The sequence below is a fragment of the Microcaecilia unicolor genome, chromosome 2, assembly GCF_901765095.1.
Source record: "Microcaecilia unicolor chromosome 2, aMicUni1.1, whole genome shotgun sequence".
In the NCBI taxonomy this organism is placed as follows: domain Eukaryota; kingdom Metazoa; phylum Chordata; class Amphibia; order Gymnophiona; family Siphonopidae; genus Microcaecilia; species Microcaecilia unicolor.
In genome coordinates this window covers 223,066,281-223,080,804 of record NC_044032.1, presented here as the reverse complement: position 1 = coordinate 223,080,804, position 14,524 = coordinate 223,066,281, and the positions used below count along the sequence as shown (strand labels likewise).

General features: G+C 41.9%; 1 protein-coding gene across 2 annotated transcripts in view; it reads right to left on the bottom strand.

The window, feature by feature from the left end:
* LOC115463328 (transient receptor potential cation channel subfamily M member 6-like) overlaps nucleotides 1-13,724 on the bottom strand; it is a 107,409-nt gene extending 93,685 nt beyond the window's left edge. For both annotated transcript variants that reach the window (XM_030193731.1, XM_030193732.1), the window contains exons 1-2: nucleotides 13,663-13,724; nucleotides 2,619-2,698 (exon numbers count right to left, since the gene is read on the bottom strand). In XM_030193731.1, coding sequence (XP_030049591.1) covers nucleotides 2,619-2,698; nucleotides 13,663-13,695 — 113 coding nt within the window. In that variant the 5' untranslated portion in view covers nucleotides 13,696-13,724. The remainder of the gene's footprint in view (nucleotides 1-2,618; nucleotides 2,699-13,662) is intronic.
* Between the last annotated feature and the right edge of the window lie 800 nt (nucleotides 13,725-14,524).

Here is a 14,524-nt window from a genome sequence, read left to right as displayed (position 1 = left end):
AAAATAACTTTATCAAAGTTCCTTGCTGAAAGTCAAGTGTAAAATGTCTAGCACTCTCCTTGGACTCAACTCTCTGGTCACCCAAAGAAATTGATTGTATTTGTTTGATACGACCTACCTCTTGAGAACCCTAACTGGAAATGTAGACCGTAGTATAACGGAGTACAAAGCAAACATCTGTACCTTACACACCACATGACAGCAGCTTTACAGTGGTTGCCATGTTTGTGTGTGTCCAGGTTTAATATTATCAATTTGAGGAATACACAAATAATAAAATGAGATATAACATAAGGGTTGATTTTTAAGATGGATTATGTTTTTCTGCAATAAAGTGGGCCTTTGTAATTTGAGTTTTAATTTCTGATCCTATTTAACCAGGACCCTGCAATTTTACCAGCTAGCTCGAGGTGTGTTGTGGAACACCACACATACCGTCTAGATGTATTGAAGAAGGGAAATGTTCAGGCAATCTATTGATACATATAAATCATTATTTACCCGTGCAAATGGTTTTATCATTGCCTCAAATACCCAATTAAGATTGTAAGCTTTGAATCACAAATTGGGCAGCACTAGTTGAGGTTTCCACCCACGTTTCTCAGCTCAGCATTTTCTAGGTCTTAATTTTTTTTTTTAACCAAATGCTGCCGTAATGGTATCATGATGTCTTCATAATGGACCTTTAGCTCGCTGGGATGGTTTGGACTTTTCTGAATTGCAGGACTACATGGACACCATGACATGTAGTGACGGCAGCTGGCCTTGCTGAGTTTAAAGGGGGTCTGGACAGATTCCTGAAGGAAAAGTCCATTGATCGTTATTAAATTCTGGGTTTTTGCCAGGATCTTGGGGCCTGGATTGGCCGCTGTCGGAGACAGAGTGCTGGGCTTGATGGACCTTTGGTCTTTTCCCAGCGTGGCAGTGCTTATGTACTTATGTATGCTGTGTACCAGGCACCACCATGCACTAGCTACTGAGAGTCTCACGGCCAAGCCTGTACTTAGTGACTCTCAAACGGAGTCCCCAAATTCAATATATATAGCAATAAAATAACCTCTGTGCCTTATGGCAAATGGTGCAACACCGTAACTCACGTTAGAAAGCAGTGGGGGATTACTGACTTACAGTATTTAAATTTTAAAATCAAATCTGCTTCCAGTGCAAGGCATTCCACTCACATCTCCTATTCCAACCCACATGTGGTTACTAGAAAGAGTATTTTTATTCCATTAACAATTAATAACGTGGCTTCAGAAAAAAATCACCTTTTAAAACAGCAGTTCTTCACTGCCAGGAAGAATGAGCAGCCAGTGACTGATACACAGTGCTCCCGCTGGACCCACAGCCTTCCCTCTGGTGTATTCCCACCTTCTCGGAAACAGGAAGTTCAACCACGGAGAAGGTTGCGCAGCCAGCGCAAGCAGTGTGTATCAGTCACCAGCTGCTCGTTGCCTGCGAAGAACTGCTGTTTTAAAAGGCACGTGGGGAGGCCTCAATTTTTGCAAAGGTAAATCAATTTGAATCGATTCTCCAACAATGAATCAGCGAATTGATCTGAATTGTGAATCGAACAGCACTAGTTTTCAGCACTAACCAGCTAGCGTACGTTTGTTATGTTATGTTACATGGTTCTTCTATTCCACAATAACCAGTAATAGTTATGCGGATCACATAGTAAAAAAAACTACAGGTACAATCATCTTGGAATTACAATAACATATTATTACATAGTTATATTAAAGATTTTTTATGAATTATTAAGTTTTAAGATTCTTGCCGAATATTAGATAATTTGGTATGACACGAATTGACAATGGTAACAAATTCCACACACGTGCAGCTTGATAATATAAATTAAATATTTTACATTTTCTTAACTAATTTAGGCGATGGAAAACTAAGTAGCATTTGATTACGAGTCTTACTGTAAACACCGTTAGAGAGAAGTGTTACCCAATCAACTAAATACAATGAGGCCTCACCATACAAAATACAATGAACCAAAGTACAAAGTCTGAATTGTACCCTGGCACGCACAGGCAGCCAGTGTAACTTTAAGCAGTGGCGAAACATCTAATTGGACAAGTTTTGCCATCTAGATTAAGGAGAATTTTCAGCTGCAAACCTAGCCGGTTAGATCTGACTGAAATATTCCTAAAGATAACCTGTTAGAATGAACCTATTATATTTGTTGCTCAGTGGCTCTTTGGAAATGGACCTGGCAGCCTTTTTATTGCTGTTCATCTAAACACAAAGAATTTTCCTCAATTGTCTATTGATAAATATTGTTTTCTATTCATTTTGGGATCCGTTTACAAAACCTAACTAGTGATTCTGGCAAGATTTTGTGAAATCCAAAAAGTTATTAAAAGAATAATTTAATCAGTTTTCATTAGTTCTTCTAATGCAGGATATTGGATTATTTTATGTTTTCAACATTCTCAACTCAGAAAATTCCATTTTAAAGAATGAAGACAGGATTCTAGAATGACAGCTGCAGTACACACAATCTTAAAAAGCCACTTTAACATCAGAAACAGTTCAACATAGCAATGCATCCACTTACTACTTTGTTCTTTAACTAAAATTTATCATATCAAGCCATGATTCAATACCTGTGAGGATCTCTTGAACTGGGTATGACTTTTGCACATTCTCTTTTAAAGAAGACTCCTTCGATCCAAGATTTCTGGGACTAAAATGAAGCAAAGACATGAAGAAAAAAATGTGTCATGCAAAAGCAAAACTCAATTTTGGGGTATCATTCCAGATATACAAGTACAAAATGCTTTATGTAATATGAATGTATTAAACAAAATGTAAAATAATAATAGCAAAAAAATAATAAAAAGCAATTTAACTGGGCAGGAGAGGCTCCCTGTTAATTCACCTGTATGGGGCTATCTGGGTAGTGCTGCTGATTATTCTCTCTAACCGCCTAAGCCAAAACCAACCGCCTAAGCCAAAATCAGGGGCAGAGTCAGGACAGAGTCAGCACTCAACCGCACAAAGGCACAGAAAGGTGGGATATCAAATCCTATCCCCTTACTACAAACACTAAATATTTCTTTAGTGCTACTACATAATGGAGGAGTGGAGGAGTGGCTTAATGGTTAGTACAGCAGGCTGCAGACCTGAGGAACTGGGCTCAATTCCCACTGCTGCCCCAGGTACAATGTAATACTAGATTGTGAGCCCATTAGGGACAGTACTAGTACCTGAAAAATAAAACTGTAAGCCATTTAGGTCTAGGAAGGGCTTTTTTTGAGGGGGTACTTGTGGGTACTAAGAACCGGCACCTTTTCCATTGTCTGCTAAAATTGACCCATGGTCCCCAAGTTTTAATGAAAGATCTCAGGCTCTACAAACCAATTCTGCTTTCTCATAGATTCTGTGACTGGTTGCAGGGGCCTGGTTATTATGGAGTGGGTTTCTCAGTGATCACCCTACCCCTGAAGGGTGGCCTGACATTTGAGTACTGCCACCTTTTTCGCTAGAAAAAAACACACTGGGTCTAGGCCATGGACCTGGGGAGTTGAAGGGGGTGGTGGCTGCAGAAGCAGGTCAGGGACCACTGAGGAGATGCTGCCCCTAGCCAGGTAAAGTGAGTCAGCTGTGCAGGTGAGGCAGGCTTTTGGTTCCCTTGAGGCCTGGCACTGTAAGCCAGTGCCTCACCTGGCTCAAGCCTTGAGCGGCCCTGGTGGCAACAGCCATTTTAGAAACATAAATGTGAATAAAATGGTTCTGAGGAACTGAGTTTGATTCCCACTTCAGGCACAGGCAGCTCCTTGTGACTCTGGGCAAGTCACTTAACCCTCCGTTGCCCCAGGTACAAATAAGTACCTGAATACAATATGTAAGCCGCATTGAGCCTGCCATGAGTGGGAAAGTGCGGGGTACAAATGTAACAAAAATAAAAAAAATAAATAAATACAAGCGTGTCACTATTAAGTAGTGAAGCTGCAATTTTAATGGTTTCATTTTGGAGGCGGAAATAAACACCGGGGGATTAAGGTGTGTGCCTCCAAGCTGGTATAAAACCCAATCAATAATTTTTTTCCCATACTTGTGCATTCCCTTTGTAAATGGGGACTATATGTATAGGTTCTCCCCTCAAACCATGCCCCCTTGAAATATATTGATTGATTTAAAAAAAAGTGTAGACCATTCTACCTCACAATTCTAGGCGGTTTCCAAAATAACATATACAATAAAGTCATTCTTTACATAAAATTAACATATCTGTGTCATGTAGATATCCAACTGTAAATAGTGTTTTTCTGAAATCCCAATTTACACTTGTATGCAATCTACACATATAAAATAGTGTAAAAATCTACTAATAAGTTCTAATATAGGACCCTGCTAGTTGAACTGTGGTTTCTGCATACCGCTAAACCTTGTCTATTTAGCTGCCTCAGCCTGTTATTGCCTTGTGGCAGTGCTTCTCAATCTAGTCCTTGGACACACCCAGTCAGTTGAGTTTTCAGGATATTCAGAATGAATATGCATGAGATAGAGTTGCATACCAAGGAGGCAGTGCATGCAAAACTATGTCATGAATATTCATTATGGATATCCTGAAAACCTGACTGGCTGGGTGTGCTGTGAGGACTGGGTTGAGAAGCACTGGCTTATGGGACTGTACTATATTCCTGAACACATTATTTATTTATTTGGATTTAGCTTGCACCTTTTCAGCAGTACCTCAACGTGAGTTGCATTCAGGTACACTAGGTATTTCCCTGCCTCAGAGGTAGGGTTACCATAAGTCCGGGTTTACATGTCCTCTTTTTTGAGGGCACTAAAGGCACCGCGGAGCCTCCAGGTGGGTTCTGCCAGCCTGCCTGTTTCTCCAGGTTTGCGGGCAGGCTGGCCTGTGTGTGGGCTGGCCTCAGGGTGCCCTCCCCTCACATACCTTATCGTGCCTTGGTGGTCTAGTGGCCTCCTTGAGGCAGGAAAGAACCTCACTCTTTCCTGCCTGGCACTGCCGCTGACCGCTCACTGCCAGCACCACTTCAAAATAGCTGCCAAGTAACCTGTTCCGGGGCAGAAGGAGGGAGCTGCAGCGAACGAGACAATTTAGCGAGCGTAGCGAACTGGGAGCAGACAGGCGCGCGCTGCGGCACCCCCCCCCCCCAGCGGCGTGCACCCGGGGCAGACCGCCCCCACCGCCCCCCCCCCCCCCCTTGGTACGCCACTGCATGTGGGTAGAGGGCAGGGGGTGGAGGGAGGGAGGCTGAAAAAAAAGACTGGGCAGGGAAAGAAAGGAGAGAAATACATAGAAGGGGATAGAGAGAAGAGGAGAGGGGGATATGCTGCTCATGGATGGGAGGGAAAAGAAAAGAAAGGGAGCCTTCCTCATGAAATGTACATTTCTAAGCATTTCATGAGCATGTCATGTACATCTTTTCATTTTGTATTTAGCAAAGTATGGAAGAAAATGCATTTCTATTACTTTACCAATATTTTCACTGCTTATAGAATCTGGCTTTCTTGGGGGGTGGGGGGCAAGGTGACTGTGCGGTGCATGACAAGGGGCGTGATGAGGAGGGGCGGGGCAGGGATGAATTTTGTGTCCTCCTTTTTGTCACGGCAAATATGGTAACCCTACCCAAAAGGTTTATAATCCAAGGCTGAACCTGAAACAATTGAAGGTTAAGTGACATAGCCAAGGTTCTTTTAACCCCACAGCTCTAACCACTAGGCCACTCCTCCACTGTTGTTTTCTGTTGAGTCCTTACTGCTGTGGTTGTAGAAACCTACTATTCAACCCCTGTGATCTATGATTGGAGCAGTATTCTTAGCAGGATAAAGGCCCCAAAGCATGACGAGGCCCTTGGGGGTACGAGTAGCTCTTTGCATAAACACTGTGGAAGAAGTTTATGGTGGGTTCTTATTAATGAGTTCTTTACTCCAATGACATTACAGTTACATATCTGCATTATGTTAGCCTATGGATTTCAGCTAAACAAAAGTTTAGTATTGTTTCCAGTATTTAACTCTTGAATCCCCAGCCTCATTATCTTACTCCAGGGATGGAGACGGCATCCTCTTACACATCCCAGTTCGATTCTATGCATGTTTCATTGATGCCTGTTGCCCTCAGAAGGCCTGGGGGCAACTGAGTATGTATATGCATTTTTAGTAAAGGCCCAGTTATTAGAGCAACTATGTAGCTTCAAGGTTTATAAAGAGCACACTGATAATTTTATAGTATATCAGGACCATGGTATCAGTAAATATAAAGTTACTTATTCATAGTTTATTATCCTAAGGGCAGAGTATCACTGAAAACTGGCATTCACTGTGTATAAAATCTGTCTTTGATTAACCCTTTACCAGTCAATATTCAGCTAACGATGGTGAGCAGTTTTTTTAAACGTTTACCATTGCTGGCTAAGTTAGACCTGCATATTCAATATTGGCCCACATGCAAGCACCAGCATTGAATATCATAAGAATGTATGTGTTGCCAAACTGGGACAGACTGAAGGTCCATCAAGCCCAGGATCCTGTTTTCAACCGTGGCCAATCCAGGTCACAAGTACCTGACAAGATTCTACAACAGTAAAACAGATTTTATGCTGCTTATCCTAGAAACAAATAGTGGATTTTCCCAAATCCATCTTAATAATGGCTTATGGACTTTTCTTTCAGGAAATTATCCAAACCTTTTTTAAACCCTGCTAAGCTAATCACTTTTATCACATTCTCTGGCAAAAAATTCCAGACTTTAATTACATGTTGAGTGAAGAGATATTTTCTCCGGTTTGTTTTACATTTACTACTTAGTAGCTTCATTTATGTCCCCTAGTCCTAGCATTTTTGGAAAGAGTAAACAAGCGATTCACGTCTACCCATTCCACTCCACTCAGTACTTTACAGACCTCTATCATATCTCCCTCCTCAGCCATCTCTTCTCCAAGCTGAAGAGCCCTAGTTACTTTAGCCTTTCCTCAAAGGTAAGTCATCCCATCGCATTTATCATTTTTGTCACCCTTCTCTGTATCTTTTCTAATTCCACTATATCTTTTTTGAAATGAGATGACCAGAACTGAACATAGTATTTGAGGTGCAGTTTCACCATGGAGCAATACAAAGGCATTTCCTACTGTAGCTTTGTAAAAGAGGAAAAGAGGATGTGTGTTAGAGTTATATTTAGAAAAGAGTGTTCATGTAAGATTGTGTCAGGGGGATCTGTATACTTACATGGATGGATGGGGTTGTATATCTATGTGTGGAATATAGGGCTATCTAACACTCGAGAGTGTATTGGTGGGGTGGATGTTTGTGAGGTATGTTTTTGAATGGGGTTCGGGTTTTTGAGTGAGAAGAGTGAGTAAGGTTGTTAAAGTATGAAAGAAGTACTTGAGACAATGGAGGGAGACACGACTTACCTAAAGTCACAAAGAACATCAGTGGGAGGAGCAGGATCTGAGTCCTGGCTTTCCCTGGTTCTAAGCCTGCTGTTCTAACTAGGAGCTACTCCTCCAATCCCTTTCATATTATTCTAACATTCCATTTGTTAAAAAGTATAAACATCAGTACATTGTGGCCACCTGAAAAGCCTGCTGCATCCAGAGAATGCTTTGCAGGTGGGAATGGCAGAATGGAGGGACAAGAGATGAGCTCAGCAACTTGCTCCTCTGCTCCAAAGCTGGATACACCAACTGTTTCTTGGTCCGATTCTGTGCACAGCAAATTGAAAAGCTTGCAAAGCTCTACAATTACCTTCCATGCTGGGCCTTGGTTATCCGGGCCTAACCAGATAAGAAGCAGCACCAGGACTTATGTAGGTCATGATCGATATACAACCAGGACCTGCATAAGTGTCTTATGCGGGTCCCTGCTAAATATTGTCCAGGACCCACGTAGGAGTATCTGGCCAGATACCGACCCCTATCTCTACCCGATTCTGATCCCCTTCCCTCCCACACCCCTACATCCCCCCAGAACAGCAAGACCCCCCTCCCACCCCATGAAATTACAACTGACACTCCCTCCTGATTTCAATCCCACCTCCTCCCTCTGGAATAGCAACAGACCTTTCTTATGATCCCTTCCCTCCCACCACCCTGGACCAGCGAATGACCACCCCTCTACCCATGTAGGCCCCCTCCCCTGGGCCTAGCTTCTCAATCCTTGGTGGTCTAGTGATAGAAAAGGCAGAAGCAATGCCCACTTCCTCCTACCCATCACAGCTACACCTTCAAAATGGCTGCCACGACCTCTAGCGGCAGTCTCGCAATAATTTGGTAATACTGTGAGGCTGCTACTAGAGGTCGCAGCAGCCATTTTGAAGGGGAAACAACAACGGACAGGAGCAAGTGGCCATCACTCCTACCTCTTCTACCACTAGAACATATTACAACATCAGTATCCTTTAAAAAAATTCACTTAAACCCTTTCCATTAGGCACATTTATATAATACCCACAAGCAATTTGGAACAATTTACATAAATATGATGACACCTAGTGGAAAGAATGTAGGCTATGTACTAATGTTACCTTCGTATGCAAGTAAGCAACACCAAATGTGTAATCCTATTATTTGACAGTTAAAGAAATAGAACACATTATTTAATCATATAACATAATACATAATCAAAGAAAGTATAAAAGTAGAATGATGGAAGTCTAGTGTTCTAACTCCAGAGTGGACATAATGAAGTCCTTGGGAAAAAAAAGTATCTAAACAATTGAAGACAACTACTGGTTTCTCTGCATGATAGGAAAGAAACTTAACCTTCTCTTCATATTGCAAGCCACAATTTCTTTTTACCTGAACTCAACCCCTCAAGACACACCAATACCATAATATTATTAACACAGATGTTTATAAAATCTCCTGTATAATCTCTAGACTGAAGAAAATACACCTCAGAATAAATATTCAGCCATATTGATGAATGTTTGTTTTAGTCACCACCAGCTTTATGTCCAGATATTCAATGCTAGCCCATTTGTGATAGTAACTAGCCCTTATCACCCAATAACCATCTCAAATTTTAAGATTGATAATGTTACTTATTCTTTGGATTCAACAATGAAAATCTTGGGGATCTTAACTGATCAGTTTCTTTCTTTTGATTGCCAAATTTCCAAAGTAGTCTTGAATGTCTTGAATTCATTATGGAAACTTGAGACCATTCTTTTCAACATCAGTCTTTCACACTTTAGTTCAGTCGTTAGTCTTATCTAAATGTGACTATTGCAATTCAATTTATGCAGGTATTAAGCAGTCTCCTACGAAAACTACAAATTGCACAAAACGCAGATGCCTGCCTTATATAGGGAAAGGGGAAAGGGAAATGGGACTTGATATACAGCCTTTCTGAGGTTTTTGCAACTACATTCAAAGCAGTTTACATATATTCAGGTACTTATTTTGTACCAGGGGCAATGGAGGGTTAAGTGACTTGCCCAGAGTCACAAGGAGATGCAGTGGGAATCAAACTCAGTTCCCCAGGATCAAAGTCCACTGCACTAACCACTAGGTTACTCCTCCACATATATAGATCACCTCATTACATTAAAGCATCTCCTCTTCTTAAGGATCTACATTAGTTACCTATCAATGAAAGAATTTTGTTTAACCTCTGTGTTCTTGTTCATCAGATTCTTTACAGTATCTTAGCATCTAATATGATAGATCTCATTAAGTTATCATCACGAAATGCCGCCTCATCATCTACAGAATATCTCACATTACATTTCCCAAGTTTTAAAAACAACCTACAAAACTATCCATAATTCTAATTTTTCTTACCAAAGTACCAAACTCTGGAACTCATTACCCATGTATATCAGACACTCCGTTGATTATATGTCGTATAGAAGTTTACTTAAAGCCCACTTCTTTAGATCTGTGCTCAGCTAATATGAAAAGAATTTTTTTTAATATTCTTGTATTAATATTAATTGTCTTGTAATGCTTCTTCTTAATTTGTTACGTAAGCCACACTGAACCTGAACTTTCTTGATTAATGTGTGGTAGAAACGTCATCATAAATAAATAAATAAAATATCCAGATTTGAGCAGCCAGGTGTGTATGAGCAGCTAAATTCCGCCGAGGCTGAAGGGGGTGGTGTTGGGGCATTTTTTACGTCAATTCCTGTCACAAGACCCCATCCAAGATGGTGGCTTGTAGTGGAATCAGGAAGTGATGTGATGCATATGGTGGTAGCTGCCATCTTGGAAAAGGGGCATAGCTATGACATAACATCCTTTGACATCCCCAAAAGGGGATGGGGTTTGGGAACAAAAAGGGGCAGGGCTTGGGGTGGGGCTATGCAAGTAAGGTGGGGCAAGGGGTGTAGTTATGCAAAGGGACGGGGCTTGAACAGGGTTGAGAGATCATATCTGGTGATGTCATTCCTGGAGCACAGGGAGTGGGCATGGCTTGGGTGTGGTTTGGCAGTGATGTCATCCATATGGGCTGGGAGTGGATGTGGCTTGGGAGTGTCCTCACTTCTGATTGGTTGAAACCCGGAAGTGGGTGTGGCACCTGTCAAAGTTGACTAAAGCTATGGTAGAATACTACTTATGCACGTATTTTAACCCACAGAAAGGGTCGCACAAATTAATAGGTGTAACTGGAATAATTTTCATACTTTCACTTTGAAAAATCCATCAAACCACAGAGGGAAAATCCACATGAGTAATTTTAACCAACACAGTTACAAAATTGCCCCTAATATTCTGAATAAAGATATCTCAGTGAAATAATATGCACTACTTTTATTATTTGACCTAACATGCTAGCACTCAGAGAGAATGCCAGAGATGCTGATTCTAGGAGTACTATACCATTCTCTTAAAATTGCGAATTATAAAATGACTGTATTTTATCATTTATAAATGTTACAGTACTCTGTTTACATTTTGACAATCGAGTTTGGCTCTCTCACAGTGAAAATGTTAAAACAAATTTTAAAACTAAATATAGCAATAATTTCTTTCACAATGATAATATAAAAGATCATTTGTAGGTGGCTGGTTCGCAAAGGCTTGGTTCTTGCTCAGGTGGATACCCCAATGTCCCTAATAATTGCTGACATATGGCAAACAGTTTGGTAATGCAAATTCTGAACATTCTTAGAGACCCTTTTACTAAAGTGCGGTAAAATCTGGGCTTAACGCATTATAACACGGGATATTATAGTGTGTTAAGGCCAGATTTATGTGCAGGTCATGCACCAATGTTCCCATTAGCATGCAGTACCTGCAGAAAGTTAATTCAGAAGCACTTACCCCCAGATTTTATATAGCGTACCTAGAGATCCACGCTGAAATCAGCGCAGATTCTGTAACAATGCATGTAACTTAGCAAGCTAATGAGCGCTGATAAGAGCACTTAACAAGCAATAATGAGCTCTAATTGGCACTGATCAGAATTTAGGCACACAACTTGCTAAGCGTATTCTATAACAACTAGTAAAACAGGCCCGTTTCTGACACAAATGAAACAGGCGCTAGCAAGGTTTTCCTCGGAGTGTGTATGTTTGAGAGAGTATCGGGCTCATTTTCAAAGCACTTAGCCTCCCAAAGTTCCATAGAAACCTATGGAACTTAGCCTCCCAAAGTGCTTTGAAAATATGCATGTATGTGTGAGATTGTGTGTGAGAGAGAGAGTGAATGTGCGAGTGTGTGTGTGTGACAGAGAGAGAATGAGACTGCTGGGTGCAAGTGTGTCTCCTCTGTCCCCCCTCCAGCCACCCAGTGATTCTGCTCTCTCCCCTGCTCCCCCTCCAGCCACCCAGCAATTCTACTTTTTCCCTTGCCCCCCTCCAGCCACCCAGCGAGTCTCCTCTGTCCCCTGCTCCCCCTCCAGCCACCCAGCGAGTCTCCTCTGTTCCCTGCCCCCTCCAGCCACCCAGCGATTCTCCTCTCTCCTGCCCCTCTCCAGCCACCCAGCGATTCTCCTTTTTCCCTTGCCCCCCTCCAGCCACCCAGCGATTGTCCTTTTTCCCTTGCCCCCCCCAGCCACCCAGTGAATCTCCTCTCTCCCCTGCCCCCCTCCAGCCACCCAGCGATTGTCCTATCTCCCCTGCCCCCCCTCCAGCCACTCCTCCACTTTAATCAGCATATATTGAATTCCCCCCATGTGCTACAGATAAGCACCGAGCACATGCTATATAATAAAACGCACCTCCAACGTTCTGAAGCCGAGAAAGTGAAGCCTTCAAGCCTTGAAGCATTCGTGCACTCTGTAAGGCTCCATCTCCTCAATTGAGGAGTTCCGGAACGTAGCAGGAATGCTTCAAGGCTTGAAGGCTTCACTTTCTCGGCTTCAGAACGTTGGAGGTGCGTTTTATTATATAGGATGTGTGCTGAACTTTTCACATGCGCAGGCAAAAAGGAGCTTGGTTATGGGCAAGGAAATGGGCCTTTCGCGGGCATACCAAAATTTACATGCCTAGTTATAGAATATGGCCCAGTGCGCCTAAATCTATGCCTATTATAGATTACGCTTGGTTGGCACTGATTTCAGTGCCAGTATTTTAGGCACCATATATAGAATCTCCCCCTTAGTGCCTCCTATTTAGAGCTCAAAAACCAGCTCCAAAAAAAAATCAGTGCCCAATGATGAGTGCCCATCACAGACCAGCACTGAATGCCAATATCAGCATCCAAATATGGGCGCACATCCCCAGTACTCTATAACACTGAATGCAAATTTTAGGAACACCCCTGACTTGCCCATGCACCTCCCATGGCCACACCCACTTTTGGGTTGGATTTGGGCGTGCATTCTTACAGAATAATGTGTAGGAAGATGCGCACACAAATTCAAATCGGTGCCAATTAGCACCCAATTATTGGCACTATTTGGCTCATTAGGCTATTTAGTTGGGCATACATCTTGGATCAGCACCCAAATATCGGTGCCCAATTGTGGGCACCATATATAGAATCTGGGGGAAAGTGCTCCTGCATTAATACTGCATCAGCCAGTTAGCACACAACAAGGAGGTTTAGTTGACAGGAGACAGTGAGAGCGTGCTTGGCCCATTATGTGGCCTGAAGCCAGTAGGCAGAGCTTGCCACAATAGAGAAAGTAATATATTTTGAATGTATCATGATGGTGGCAGCTGCATAGGGAAGCAAATAAACCTCCTTGGGTATAGACAGCTTCAGCCTTCTTATATGATGCTATCTCCTGTCAATCAAACCTCGGCGCACATGAATCATAACACGCTAGTTAGTTACCGCTTCCACATCCATGCTCTATCCATGTCATGCCCCGTCTGAGAAAGATTCTTACAAATTAAATAATGCATGGTTTTAACACACAGCAACAGGAAGAATACCACAAAATGTGTTAACACATCTGTGCGGTAGCCTGTTTTCGTGTGTTAACTGCGCATTAAGGCCTTAATGCCCTTTAGTAAAAGGGCCCCTTAATAAGTTGCATTTCCAGCTATACTCATCATATGAAACCTGTATTTCTTGGCCTGTCACCATAATTTCACACCTTAGCATACGGTAATTTGCTGTTCCACATTATAGTTGTGAATGTAATTTCCTATGTGGCCACTAAAAGACATGCAGCAAGTGTTAAAAGCAGCAATCCATTAAATCCCATGATCAAGCACGGAACCCCATGATCAGGCAGGATAGAAGCAGAAAGAAACCCTCCCTTTTGTCTTACCTGAGCTCCTTTTTCTTCTGATGGCAATGCCATAGTGCACTGTGTTGGCAAGGTAAGCTTGACCTGAGGTGATGCTGTGGAGGCAGTGGTGGCTCCAGCTGGGCTAGAATGCATGGTGTATATACAGAAAATTCAGTAGCACTATCCCAAAAAAACAATAACTGCAGTCACTGGCCAGAGCCCCAGGGTTGTTAAGATTTACCGTTCTGACAGATGTATTCACATTAGCAATTTGCTCCAACAGGGTTAAGAAGCTTTTCCAAGTTGTTAATATTTATTTAACAAATACTAAATCGTAAGTACAGAATAAAAACTAAATTTTGCAGCAACACAGGTGTTAGAGAAACTGGCTTCTTACTTTTATATCTTCCTCTTTATAGTCTCTCAGGCTACCTAATACTCAAGAAAGCCTTAATGACAAGGGAAAATAATTAGGTCTATTTCACAATTCCAATGGTCCCAGCCTTTTCCTTGTTGAGTAATATTATAAACTTTCCAGGCACAGACTGAAAACATGCCTATATAATTATAAAAAGGGTATGGACATACACAATATATGCTTTTTCCATAACACGTGTAGGCCTATTTTACATAGTTTGCAGATGTGAACAAATAAACATGGAAGTGGCAACATGTAGATAGGGAGCATCATTGTAGAAGACCGGGTCTGCACTTGTAAGTCTGATATAAAATCAACAGGAATACACAAATTGACAAAAAAAAAATCTTTGCGAGGAAGATACATGTGGAAGTGTCCCAAAATAGGAAGACTTCTGTGTAAAGGCCGTATATAATGCAGGGGGAAAAAGAAATACAACTATATCTCTGGCATGACTGCCAACTGCATGTTGGAAGTCAACAG